The sequence below is a fragment of the Pelodiscus sinensis genome, chromosome 2 (assembly GCF_052426305.1).
Source record: "Pelodiscus sinensis isolate ZL-2025 chromosome 2, ASM5242630v1, whole genome shotgun sequence".
Taxonomy (NCBI): domain Eukaryota; kingdom Metazoa; phylum Chordata; order Testudines; family Trionychidae; genus Pelodiscus; species Pelodiscus sinensis.
Window position 1 is genome coordinate 77020618 of NC_143053.1, and position 13552 is coordinate 77034169.

At 38.8% G+C, this 13552-nt stretch overlaps 1 protein-coding gene across 3 annotated transcripts in view; it reads left to right on the forward strand.

Annotated features, from left to right (window-relative positions):
* The window catches only part of CDH2 (cadherin 2), a 170233-nt gene that overhangs the window by 103581 nt on the left and 53100 nt on the right, over positions 1-13552 (forward strand). For all 3 annotated transcript variants that reach the window (XM_075920791.2, XM_075920792.2, XM_075920794.2), the window contains one exon: positions 11885-12111. In XM_075920791.2, coding sequence (XP_075776906.2) covers positions 11885-12111 — 227 coding nt within the window. The remainder of the gene's footprint in view (positions 1-11884; positions 12112-13552) is intronic.

Below are 13552 nucleotides of genomic sequence, written 5' to 3' on the forward strand. Positions count from 1 at the left end.
ATGCACCCATTTCAAAAGTTAAAGAATCAGGCAATTGCTGATAAAAATATCTTAATTTCCCGTTGAGGGAACAATGCAGATATACACGCTCAATAGCAACTCACAGACCCAAATGTCTTCCCGCTGGATAATGTGGGCTGGTGAGGACTGTGCCAATAAACATAAAATGCCTTACAAAGTAATGAATTATAGGGTGAAATCTTGGAGACTGTACGGCTACGTCTAGACTGGCATGATTTTCCGCAAATGCTTTTAACAGAAAAGTTTTCCGTTAAAAGCATTTGCGGAAAAGAGCATCTAGATTGGCACGGACGCTTTTCCTCAAAAGCACTTATTGCGGAAAAGCGTCCGTGTCAATCTAGACGCGCTTTTCCACAAAAAAAGCCCCAATTGCCATTTTCGCGATTGGGGCTTTTTTGCGCAAAACAAATCTGAGCTGTCAACACTGGCCCTTTTGTGCAAAAGCTTTGCGCAAAAAGACTTTTGCCCAAACGGGAGCAGCATAGTATTTCCACAAGAAGCACTGATTTCAGACAGTAGGAAGTCAGTGTTCTTGCGGAAATTCAAGCGGCCAGTCTAGACACAGCCTACATGTTACTGCTCATACAGCCTTGGCTAATAGGATATATTTATTGTAGGAATGCTGGCTAGAAAATAGCGCTGTAGTGATTACTTCTGGAAAGGTTCTATGGAGACATATGGTTCTATGGTTTTTTGGGGAGGGTCTACCTGGTAACCCTAGCTGAAAGTCAGAAAGTTTGAGAACCACTGCATTAGGCGGCAGGTAGGAGGAGCTGTCTTTTGCATTTTCTAGAGATAACAAACAAAAAAATGGTTTCTTTCCTTTTACAACTTAATATTTAATGATTTTATTGCAGTTAAAACAGCCTTTTAAATTCTAAAATGTGAGACGAGGCTATTATCTTAAAATATATTGAAGAAAAAAAATTGTTCTTGCTCAGAGCCAAAACTCTGAAGCTGGTCTATTTTCTGCTGGAAATATGGATAAACTTTCCTTCAGTCTCCTAGTCTGAATGTTCAACAGATATTTTTTTAATTACCAAATTAGATTTTAATAGTTTTAGTGAGTTGATGCATTGTGGTCATATGAAATTAACCTTGGTTTTTTATTGTCTATAATTGTATAGTTGAGAAAATATTGCAGATTATATGTTCTGGAGTACAGAATTGATACTTTATACTGAGGTGTTTTTTCCAACTAGAACCAGTTAGGAAAAAAAATTCAGCAGAGCACTGCAGACTATGGCTTATATTTACTATTTACTAACCGTGAAGAGGGAGGCACGTAATCTGTAAATAGGTATATATTTTAAAACTAAAACTAAATGTAGTGTCTAAATATAAACATTTTCCCTCTTCACCCCAAGATGTGTACTCTTGTTTAAAAAAAAAAACACAAAAGGGATGTCAAAGCTCAGAAAGATTTTGTGTTAGTGAACGGCAGGAAAAAGAACTGAAAAGGATCAGTGAATCAGATGTAATTTGGGCTCTGTTTGAGATACCAAATCTGTGTTTTGCTGACGGCCAGTATTCCTGTTTTGAAAAGCTGCATAGGCATTTCTATCAAACAGAAAGAACTTTATCCCTATTTTCATTCTGGCATGCCTATTATGACTTTGTTCAACAAGCAAAGAGGATTCTGGGAAATGGAAAGTGGGAGACATTGTTTTATTAAAGAACTGCAAGACTTTCATTGTGAGTTTAAAGATCGAACTGTCTTGGGCTGGTATTTTCTTTCACAGGTTACTTTAAAAATATAGAGCCTTATATTGAGTTAGCTAGTTTAAGAGGAAACCAAGTGGCATTGAATGTGAAAATTTGCTTTTAAAAAGTGAGTATAAGGCAATGTTTAGTTTCAATATTTCTCATTTATGTTTTGCAACAAAAATATTCAGCACAGCTGTACTTTTTAAAAATTAAAATCTATAAAACTGGACAGAGAATAAGAAAAATAAAAGCAAAACTTCTGTCTGTGTCTGCATAGACATCCAGATTGCCTTGCATGTCATTATTTTAGTCATTACGCATACACCATAACCATAGACTCGCTAATTGACACAACAGTGCTTAGTATACTCTGTATGATGCTGAAGATGCATATACTGTTGCTGTTTGGAAAGAAATTAGCTCTTACACTAAATGCTGAAAAATATAGCAGAAACTGGTAGAAAGTATTTTTGCCAAGATATTGCTCTTATAATTCATCCATAGTGTAAAAGTCTATAAATTCCAGAGACTAACACTTGTATTCTAGCAGAAGGTTTAAACTGATACATATCACAACTTGTTTCTAAACCATTATATTAGTACTGTTTTCAACAGATGAGGTAAACAAGCCCTGGAACTTAGGTCTCAGTTCATCAAATATTTTCTCCTTAAGTTAAGCTTTTTTTTATTGTTGTTATTAGGGATATTTTTTTATTGTTTTACTAAAAGATTAGGGAACTGAGTAAGGGAGCCTTACAACGTGGAACTGTGGAAAACGGACCTACTAACGGTCCAAAACTGTGGAACCTGTAGCATTTCGATCATTTCAGACAAATAGTCCTGCTGATTTTGATTGTGTTGCTTCTGTGATTAACGCCATATCATCGTGAGGGACGGTTTTACAATCTTGCCCTGAGTTTGCACAAATTTGCAGAGCATTAAGTGAGAATACAATCAAAGAGCTATAATAAACACCTAAACTCCCATTGTATTCTTTGTATTGCATATGACTAATTGACATTGGGTATTAATCAACTTTAATAAGGATGTCAGAATGTAACACACTGAGAATTTCTATACATCAACTAGACATCCATGGCTGGCCTGTGCTAACCATCTTAGGATTGTGGTGCTATGGGGGGTTGTCACCATTGTGTAGACTTCTGAGTTTGGGCCAGCAGAGTTTCTCAACCAATGGTATGAGTACCCTTAGGGGTACTCGAAGTCTGTGGGGTACGTTAACTGAAATTTAGAGAAAATTGAATTTTTGTTTGAAGTTTTACAGTGCTTTATTATTTTTGTACTTTTACACCCAAAAATTTAATCACCCGGCTACGATTAAGTTGTTTAAACAATGTGTTATAATGGTAGAAAAACAATTGTGTCTCTGAAAACTGTAGGTACTGGGGGTACTTAACAATTTTGTTTTTGAAAAGGGTTTTTTTTTTTTAAAGTGGTACTTTATTTAAAAAAAAAAAAAAAGGTTGAGAAACACTGGGCTAGCACATGCATGGTGCTAGGGTCCTAGAGATCAGGCTCCAGCCAGAGCCTGGAAATCTACACAGTAGTGAAGCCACACAGCCCATGCTCTGCAAGCCCAAGCTGGGTGGCATGGACCAGCCGCAGGTTTTTTTCTTGGCAGGGTAGAGATTTCCTAAGAATATCAACCAAACTTTTTAAAAAGGGACTAGTGGATTAGTATGTTTGCTTTTATGAAAGCACTAAGGAACTTCTCTATGACAGTCCACTTTAAGGTGTCTCAAGTCAGGCATCCAAAAAACAGAAACAGCCAAAACGAATTAGACTTTTAAAGACACTTTTTCTGTAGAACATGGAATAATTACAAAATTTCATCTGCAAATTTGACACCTTTAATCAAGGTCTGAACAAAGACCTAATTTGGATGAGCCACTACTTTCAACATCCTAATGATATCAAAAGTTAAGTATTGGGCACTTACAGCCCACTCTGTTAACCTCATTTAGCACGGACACTCTAATTGACACGTTTTTTTCCGTTACATACTAACACAGCTACCCCTCTGAGACGTAATTACAAAATGTGTGTAATGGCATAATAGAAAGTTGCTACAAAAATAATTGCAAAACATGTTAAAAAGAATACTGAAATTGGAGCACCTATGAAAGATACAATGAAAAGTTTAAGTATAACATTTAAGTATGGTTATAATCAGAGAAGTGACTGTTTAAATATGACCTAATATTTTATATTTATTCTCCAATGAATAATTTTCTTGCCATATTTGCTCATATTACAAGTGAAGACAAGATTATTTTTAAATGCAATTACCGTAGCTCATTCTGTTGTCCAAAAATGAAACTTGTTTTTTTCTGCTATGTTCATCATCTGATTTCAGAATCTTTATCACTGGTGATGCATAAAGCAGGCTAGAATATACTTCTTCATTGCTACAATAATCCTACACTGCTGATAGTAGAAAAAAAATAACTTTATATATTACTTGAAGATTACCTACATTTGTATTGAAGGATATCTCCTTGGGATTTCTTGTGTCAAACTGGAATAGCACAAGTTGAAATATGAGTAGTTCTATTCAGATGCTTAAATTGGAAGTAATGGATTGGATCCCCTTGCAAAGAAAATCTGAAGAAAATACAGGGTTGTACAAAACAGTGTATTTTATTTTTAAAAACTATTTTTTCCAGTTTTCCTATCCACTAACGTGGGAAGTTCTACTAAATAGCCCTTGCATTTTAGAAACCTTACAATGCTTAGATATTAAAAATTGTTAGTCTGTATAAGTGCCCCTAAATGCTTTTTTACACCATTTGGATGTCCCTGGTTTGGCATCCTTGCCGGACGAGGGGAGGTCCTCTGTCACGAGCCCCCTAACCCGCTGCCCCTCAGCACTGCTGGCACCGCTACCACCCCAGTCAGTACTGGCAGCTCCACAGCTGCCACCCCTAGTCTTGCCAGGCTGCCCTCCATGGTATCTGGCCCTGAGCTGATGTCTCAGGCTACTGCAGGCTCTGGCCTTGTGCTGTACCAGGCTGCTAGTCCCATTGATCTCGCCCCAGCTGGGCTGCTGGCCTTCCTGTCGCTACGTCCCTGGGGCTCTTTGTACCAAGAATGTATGTAAATAGCACTTGGAAATTATAATTTCCAAAATATCCACTAAGTGGACATTAGCTCTGAGGATAACATTAAGCTAAGATAAATAATTTTTTTATATAAATTAAAGCAAATGTTGAATCGTTTTTCTCTCTGTCTTGCAAACATGCATTCTCACATTTTAAAGCTAAAAATCCAAATAGCAAGCCACCACACTGACTGTTGTGGGAGGAGCACGAAGGAAGCTTATTAACATTTAGTATGAAAGTATCTTTAGTGATTATATAATACAGAACATTCCTTACACTCTTTTCTCAGTCGTTAGTTAAAACTCTCATTGATTTCAGTAGGAGTTTTGAATGAGAGAGGATCACAGGAGTAGGCTGTTAAATTGCAAACCAATATTTTAACGGAGCAACTGAAAATATATTTCAGTTGTAAAAGAAATTATGCTAGTTAATTGAAGGTTACTACTAAGGTACATGAGAGTAAAGATGTGTTTTACAGATATTATGAATCATTCATTTCATTAGACATGAGTGTGTGAATGGTTTAGTTCTCCAGCGTACTCTTAAGTAAAACTGCATGTTTAGTAGTACTTCACGTTTTGTGTACTACACATTAAGACATAGGTTTTTGTTAATTGCATACAAGGAAATTTTATTTGAGAGTTTTATTCAATACCACAGAGACTCAGGAATTTATCTTATCTTTTCATGGTTGTAGAGGTTAAATTTTTTCCCTCTTAGGCCACAAATATATGTTGGTTTTAGTTGGCATATAATAAAAGCAATCCTCAATGAGTAAATTTTATTTAGTCTCTAACAATCATATGGATTATCTTTTAAAATACGCCATATTGAACAACAAAATAATAATACAAATAATAATGACAAATTATAAATAATGCCTCTGGATTAAGGCCTGTATTCTGCAAATACTCACACTCAGAAATAACTTTAAATCAGGGGAAAACAATAAGCAGCCCACGGGATTCGGTTTGCCAGGTTTAGCCATCGGTGGGCCGCCGGCACTATCTTTACCTGCTCTTCCACAGGTATGCTACTTCCCACAACTCCCACTGGCTGTAGATTACTGTTCTCTGCTAACATGAGCTGAAAGGTGTCATATCTGCAGATACACAGGTAAATTGTCCTGTGGGCCATTTATTGCCCACCTATGCTTTAAACCAGTGTTTCTCAAAGTGGTCTGCAGACCCACTCTGAGAGAGCTGCTACAAGGCCGCTTCAGTTTGTTTACTTGCTGGCTTCAGACCACAGAGCCTTGCAGCTCCCATTGGCTGCAGTTCACCGTATGCAGCCAAGGGGAGCCGCAGGAAGCCGCGTGAATATTCACAAGGTTAAACTATGAGCATAAGTGTTGGTAGGACTGTGATGTAAGACTTTTTGAAATCTTAAGTTTCAGCCTTTCATAATTAAGCTGCTTCCTTTAACTTGAAAAGATTTATATTTGACTTATTTATGTCAATAAATAAATAAATTAATAAAGAACAATAAAAGACTATATGAACATCTGGTATTTTTCTTGGCACTGAAACAACAATATGCAGTAAAAATATAGCTGAGAAATCTTTTTAAAGTGAAATATATCCTTTATGTATTTTTGAAAGGAACTTTATTTTGGAAATATGCATCCCTTTCAAGAGGTTTGGAACATGATTAGTACCAGCACTGTCTATTCTCAATGAAAAATGTTTCCTTGCTACTTCTACAAAAACTCACTACAAATTAGCATCGAAAGCAAATAATTAGGTTTCCATCTTTGTTGATACCAGTTGAGCACTGAAAAATTAAACAAACTAAGCTGAATCAAATTTACAAGACAGTTAGCCATATAGTTGGGGGAATGGTAGCTACTGCTCAACCTGTACTCTGTCAAAGTAATTTAATTATGAACAGTTATACTTCTCTGTAATTTGTTAATATGTGCTCTTTGCAGATGGAGAATAATTCTGCCAGGGCACTGACAATTTTATACATTTTTAGCAGTGTGCTGTCAAAAGACAGCCATTTTCATTGAACCTTAGAACGTATAGTTGCCTGGAGGAAGAATATCAATGAACCAGGTAGTATCTTTATTTTTTTATTTTTTAAAAAGTTATTAGGATCTATATGAGAGAAGGTCTGGTGAAAATCTTTAAATTTCTTATGAATTTTAGTATATAATTTTGGAAGCATAAAATTACTAATAATACTTTTAAAATTATTTTTTCATATCATTATATCTTAATAGTTCTTCTGAACCATGCTCACTGCACTGTTCATTTTAAATCTTACCTTTAAAAAAGGAAAAAAGAAATCAAGTTACAATTTACATTAATTGCCAGCTTGCTCCCACCCCCACATTTATCAGGAGTTGCAGGCTGGAGAGTGGGCCACAAGACTGTCATAACCGAGAGGATCTCCCGGAATAGGATCATTTTACTAATTGTTCTTGCATACCTAGAATTTGCAGGATATGCCGGTTGAACCGTAGAGATACTTTGATTGGCTGCCGAGGGAGCACACGCCTCTCTGTCTACATTGTGTGCAGTCAGCACACTTCTCACTTCACATGCCCTTGCTTTTTATGTGCATGTCACTTCAGTAATATTGCTAGGATAAAACCTATGTGGACAGAAACCAGTGAGCAACGGTAAATAAAATGTCTTGCGGGCCACACATAAAATCCCAATGGGACGCATGTGACCTGCTTGCCACAGGTGGCCCCTCATTGAGTTAGATCATGCCCCCAAGATTCACAGGTGAATATTCCTTTCCCCTGCAACATGAGTCTTCTCTGAAGTAGGGTTCCAGGAAGTAGCCACAGCTGGTGGGGTGGTAAGGCTGACAAAGCCCCATGGGTCATGTATACAGTTCTGATTCCTTGCTGATCCTTTCAAACTGAACTGTTTTTAACAGAATGTCTTGCAAGGCTCCCTGCTTACTAGACTGCATAAAGACATGCTTCTAGTTACCCGGTCTATCTTCTACCCCATTCTGTTTGGTTGCTCATCTCCTTCTCTGAAATTATTTAAAAAATCATTGAGAAGGTCCTCCCATAGTTTTACTGTCCACAGAGCCATTCAGCTGATCTGATTATTTCTAAATAGGATTCACAGCTGCTCTTAATGGCATTCTCTAAAACAAAATGTGAAATACTGTTAATTTACTCGAATGCTGTTTTGAGGATATTGCAATAGTGTGGTGTTGCATTCTGGTTAGAAGGTCAGAACATTGATGTATGTTTAATTAAACTTTAATGATTTCTTTATAATGATAGAGTTGCGGTACCCAGTTATTTTACTTGATTTAGAAGACATGTATTTTTTTCAGCCAGGTGTTACAATACAGAATATGACCTTGCCTTGGTAAATTGGGTCAAGTAGTAGGGATAAGGAAATAGGAAGTTATTGGTGGGCTCAGACCTAGAAGGGGCTCCTCCACATGTGGTTTTCCTTGTTCTTATGTGTAATTGGGGATATGTTGCCCCGTGATATTACCCCTTCCTTCTAAAGAGCTCTATTTGTAAATCTGTGGCTTAACGTGAAAGAAGGGGTTGGCTGTATCTTATGAAATAGGTACGACTTAGTACATACAGACCCAGGGTATGTCTACATTGCATTCCTCTTTCAAGAGAGGAATGCAAATTCAGCTGAGTGAAATTGCAAATGAAGCATGGATTTGAATTTCCCGTGCTTCATTTGCATAATCGCATCCGGGAGCTATTTTGAAATACCCTATTTCAAAAAAAGAAACGCTGTCTAGATGCGGTTATTTCGAAAGAAAACCCTTCTTTCGAAATTACCCTTAAACCTCATTTTATAAGGAGTAAGGGTAATTTCGAAAGAAGGGTTTTCTTTTGAAATAACCACGTCTAGACAGCGTTTCTTTTTTCGAAATAGGGTATTTCGAAATAGCTCCCGGATGCGATTATGCAAATGAAGCACGGGAAATTCAAATCCATGCTTCATTTGCAATTTCACTCAGCTGCATTTGCATTCCTCTCTCGAAAGAGGAATGCAGTGTAGACATACCCCCAGGGAACTTACTAGAAAAAATCAGTGAAGTCCTAAGATGTATGAAGTGTAGGATCTCTGCAGCAGCATTGTCAAAGAGCCAGATAAGGAAAGCAGGAGCCAGCAGTGCAGAGATTCAGAGCTGCTGCATATAGATAGCCTTGTCGTTCCCCAGATTCTATGACATCTGCCAGGCGTGATGGCCGCTAAAAAAACGGACACGCTTATCGGGGGGGGGCAGGGCTGGCCAGGAGGGGGGCGAGAAGCAGAGCTGGGGGGGGGGGCCGTGGGGCTAGACAGGAGAAGTGGGGGGCGGGAAGCAGGGCTAACGGGGTGGAGGTTGTCCAGGGGCCGTGGTGCTGGCCGGCAGGAAGAGGGGGCGGGAAGCAGAGCTGGGGGGAGGGGCTTGGGGGCTGGAGGGGAGGATGGGGGGCCCAGAGGAAGGGGAGCAGGAAGCAGAGTTGGGGGGAGGGGATCGGGGCCGTGGGGCTGGAGGGGAGGATGGGGGGGACAGAAGAAGAGGGGGCAGGAAGCAGACTTGGTGAGGGGAGGGAGTGCAGCCACTGGCTGCAGCCGGAGTCCTTCCGGCCGTACCCCCAGCTGGCGCTCCCTTTACTTGCCAGCAGAAGCCGGGCGGGGGCAGACGGTGCAAATACCAGATTGTCTGGTAGAAAACCGGACACCTGGCAACCCTAATGGCCATTCATGTGCCTTTTTCCTTGAAGAAAATTAACCTTGCCCCCAATTGAATGGTGTGGGAACTTCATGAATTATTCCTCAAACAGATTCTCCCCCCTCCCCAAACAACCCAAGCAGATTTAACTGCCGGAACGGGTGATGGAGACCTATGTTCCATCACAGCTAACTGCCCATTCTTGTTTAATTTTCCTTCAGAGAGCAGCTGCGTTAACATTTCTGTTGAATTTTCTGGTTTTTGAAAAAACATCATGAGGAGTCTGGGGGGGGTGGGGTGCGTAGAAGGTCAAAGGGAAGCATGTGGGACACCCTGAATAATACAAAAGGATTAGTGAGAGAACTAATTTTATGTCATTTGAATGTCCATCCCAGTCCTTGGGAGTTCAAGTACCGAAAATTATAATCTTTTCTTCTGACAACTCTACTATAGTTACTGTCTTTTTTTTTTTAAATAATGTGGTGCAGCATTTAGCAGAGATTTCTTTTAAGAGGGACATTCAGATTTTTGGAGTCGTGTCGTCTGTGCACCGTTCATTTCAGTGTCTAGTTGAGCACTAACATGTGGCACAGGGACAGGATTCAACTTTTCACTATCTACATTTCAGCTCAACCTTCCTAATAATCCTTACACTTATGTTGCTCTTACATTCTAAAGGTCTCAAGATGATCTGAAAATATTAAAAGAAAATTATCAGTTATAAAGCCAGATTTCCATCTGATGTAGGGATATTAATTGAATAGTCGATTAATCTCATGCATTTTTATCGGTTAGTTGACTATTCTATAGTATCCGGAGACAGGGCCGGCAGCCAGCGCACTCCATCCCCAATCCCGAGGAGCCTCCTGCCACTCTGTGCTGCTCCCTCTGTATCAGAGGCATCAGCATGGGATGCCAGGTGGGAGCTGGTCCACGAGGGGAGCCAGTTTAAAAAAACAGTTACCCTCATGGACTGGCTGGCTGCCTGTTGCCTCACACAGCACAGCATGGGGTGGCGGCAGCCCCTGTCTGAGGAGCGTGGGGCGGTTACAGAACTGAGCCGGGCCGCCTGCCCACCTGGCTTCTTTAAATGCAAAGCCACAGCAGGGATAGGTCTTGGACATGCTGTGAGCCAGGACTGAGTTGGGCTGCTGGCTACCCTGCTAAAAATGTATGTGCAAAGAGAGGGGGAGGAAATGTGTGTAGTCTATAGCATTAACCTATAAGCTTTTGCTTTTATCGGTTAATAAACTACACTATGTACTTTACTTACTATTGTTACAAGTAACACTGAAAATAACTAGAAATGAAGATGATCACATCTTCAGTTGTACTTTTACAGTATTGTATGTATATTGTTTTACTAATTCTCTCTAAATCATTTACATGCAGTAGCTTTTAGTTTACTTTCTGAAATTGACTGGATTTAAGGTGAATTGCGTCCATTTTTGTGAAATAAGTGTATTCTTCTTCTTCTTATTATTATTATTATTCCCCTTTTACAAATGGGGAAACTGAAACAGTAATACAGCATGTCAGCGGCAGACACAGGAATAGAAAGTAGGTCTAATACCATGTGTTGCTAACTGACCTCTGTGCTGTTACTTCCTTCACTGCTGTTAGCACTGGAGGTGCTGAATCTATATCAAGTTTGTTGTGATGATTGCCACGTATTAAAAATGTCCAGGGCATTTTTTTTCAGTCCATGATAGCAGTTTGACTACTTTCATCCCACTCCATCCTTTTCTATAATTTTAGGTGTCCATAATAGGAACAACAAAATGCATGTGCTTTTTGCACTTATTTTGTTATTCTCTGTAGAAAGTTTAATGGGGTTGCAGTGAAATCTGACTAACTCTGGATATGAAAAAGGCATGTCCTTTCTTAAAAAAAAAGATTCCCTTTGACACTAGTTCCTCTGTGTTAGAGCCCCAAGGTTTCTTTTTATTCCCCTATTACCTTTAATTTCCTTTAGATCAGCTACAACATACCCTTATTAGTGATAGTGATTTCAGTCAAGGTCAGAGATTGGGGGCTGTATTAGTTCTGCTCCTGTGTAAAAGGGGTGTTGGTTGTGGAGCACAAGATCTTTGTAGTGGAAGACAGGCAGTCAGACTGGGGAAAGGAGCTTAGTCTTCCTTCTCTGAAAGATGCCACTATTGTATGGGCTGAGCCATAAAATTCATAGTATTAATTCCCAAATAATGTGTGCACTTAACATATAATGGCAGGGAGTTTATTGTGACTGCAACAAATAGTCTTTTAAGACACAGGTTTTTGTTCTTGACCGTCTCAAACCAGCTCATGACTGAATTTAAGCGGGCTCTGTCTCTTGCAATTCTTACCTGCATGATGGTGTTTGTGTTTTACAGTGGGGTTTAGAAGCTGTGATGAAAAGAGAAAAATACAGTTTGAAAGCAGCGCACCAGCAGACTTTAGAGTACATGACGATGGTGTGGTATATGCAGCAAGAAGCTTTCAGCTTTCTGTGGAGCCCACAGAATTCGTCGTCTACGCTCAAGACAAGGAAACCCAGCAACAGTGGCAAGTGGTAGTGAAGCTCAGCTCTGAGCCAGCATTTACAGAGCATTCAGTGAAGGTAAAACATTTGCCTTTGGAAATGTCTCTGACAGTAGGTTTTAGACTATATCTGTCACTCACCTCCACATCTGACTTTCTGCTTTTGACTAACTAGTGCATAAATAATTAATTGTAAAGCTTTACAAATAATGTTCCATAATCTATTGTTTTGTAGTCCTGCTAAAGTCATGGAAACCTGGATCTTTAAACAGATCCAGAAATCCTTTGTATTTGAACATTTTGTTTGTACAGTTTGAGATTTGTACCTGAATTTTAATTGGAAGTGGTCATTTCTTTATTTTAAATAATTGCTTGAGAGCACTGCAGTATTTATTCAAGCAGTTAAATTTAACCACAAAATAAGCAATTCAGTGCTAGAATCCATCAGTCAAGATTAGTCTGGAGCTGTAGATTTACCACAATAGTAGGAAAGCATTCATGGCATAGAGTATTGGGTTTGTATTGTCCCTTAGTAATCAAATTGGGGGCTGTAAATTATTTATGATTCCAGCATTACTTTTAGGAAAGATAGTCTCCCTCTGGTGGAAACCAATATAAGCCAAGCCAAAGTAACACAAAATTGAACCTGCCAATATGCAATTAACCTAATATACTCACTGTAGTAAAATATTATGTGATAATTATGCTACCCTCACCCCTTTCACTACTGCCTGCTTTTTACATCCCTTTACAAAGCATCTTTTAAAAAATTAAATACTCTTCATAGCTTGATATAGCCATTGTAAAATAATACAAATCAAAGACTTATGTATAGCTTGCATTAGGTTATGCTGAATATCTTTCTAAGACAAGCAATTGTTGTGAGGTTTTGAGACATTTAAGGACAAGTTTTAATAAAGAAGCATGTAGTGTCTGATATTAAATAAGCACCCTGGCTAGTCTGGTGCTACTCGCTGATAAGCACTATTCAGAGGGAGTGAGAATAGCAGAAACTGGCTTTCAGTTTGCACCTGTGATTTTTCACCTCTGACACATTTAGAAACAACTATTTTTTCTCCAAAGAATGTATTTTTTGGAGGGGGAGAGAATCTTCCTGACCAGACTAGCATGTCTGTGTGCACATATGCATCAAGAGCTAACTGCTGAAATAACTGCAGATGTAGAAAGGAATATAAAGGAAATGTTGACACCCAGCAGAGATTAATGTCCACTGTGCAAAGTGGGTCATCTACAACATCCATCATGGGTGACACAGGTTTAAAATAATTACAGCATTAATTCTATGCGATTTAATAAGGTCATAAATATTTCAGACATTCCTTACCAGTATGTATTAAACTTTTCTTAGAACTCAAATTATATTTTTGCAAACCCAGATCTCAATTTAATATACAGTAGCACATTACCTGAACTGTAGTTCCAATTAATGAGATTTTAAAGGCATCCTATTAAAATGCGTGCACAATATAACTACTATCCAGCTGGAATATAGAAAGTGC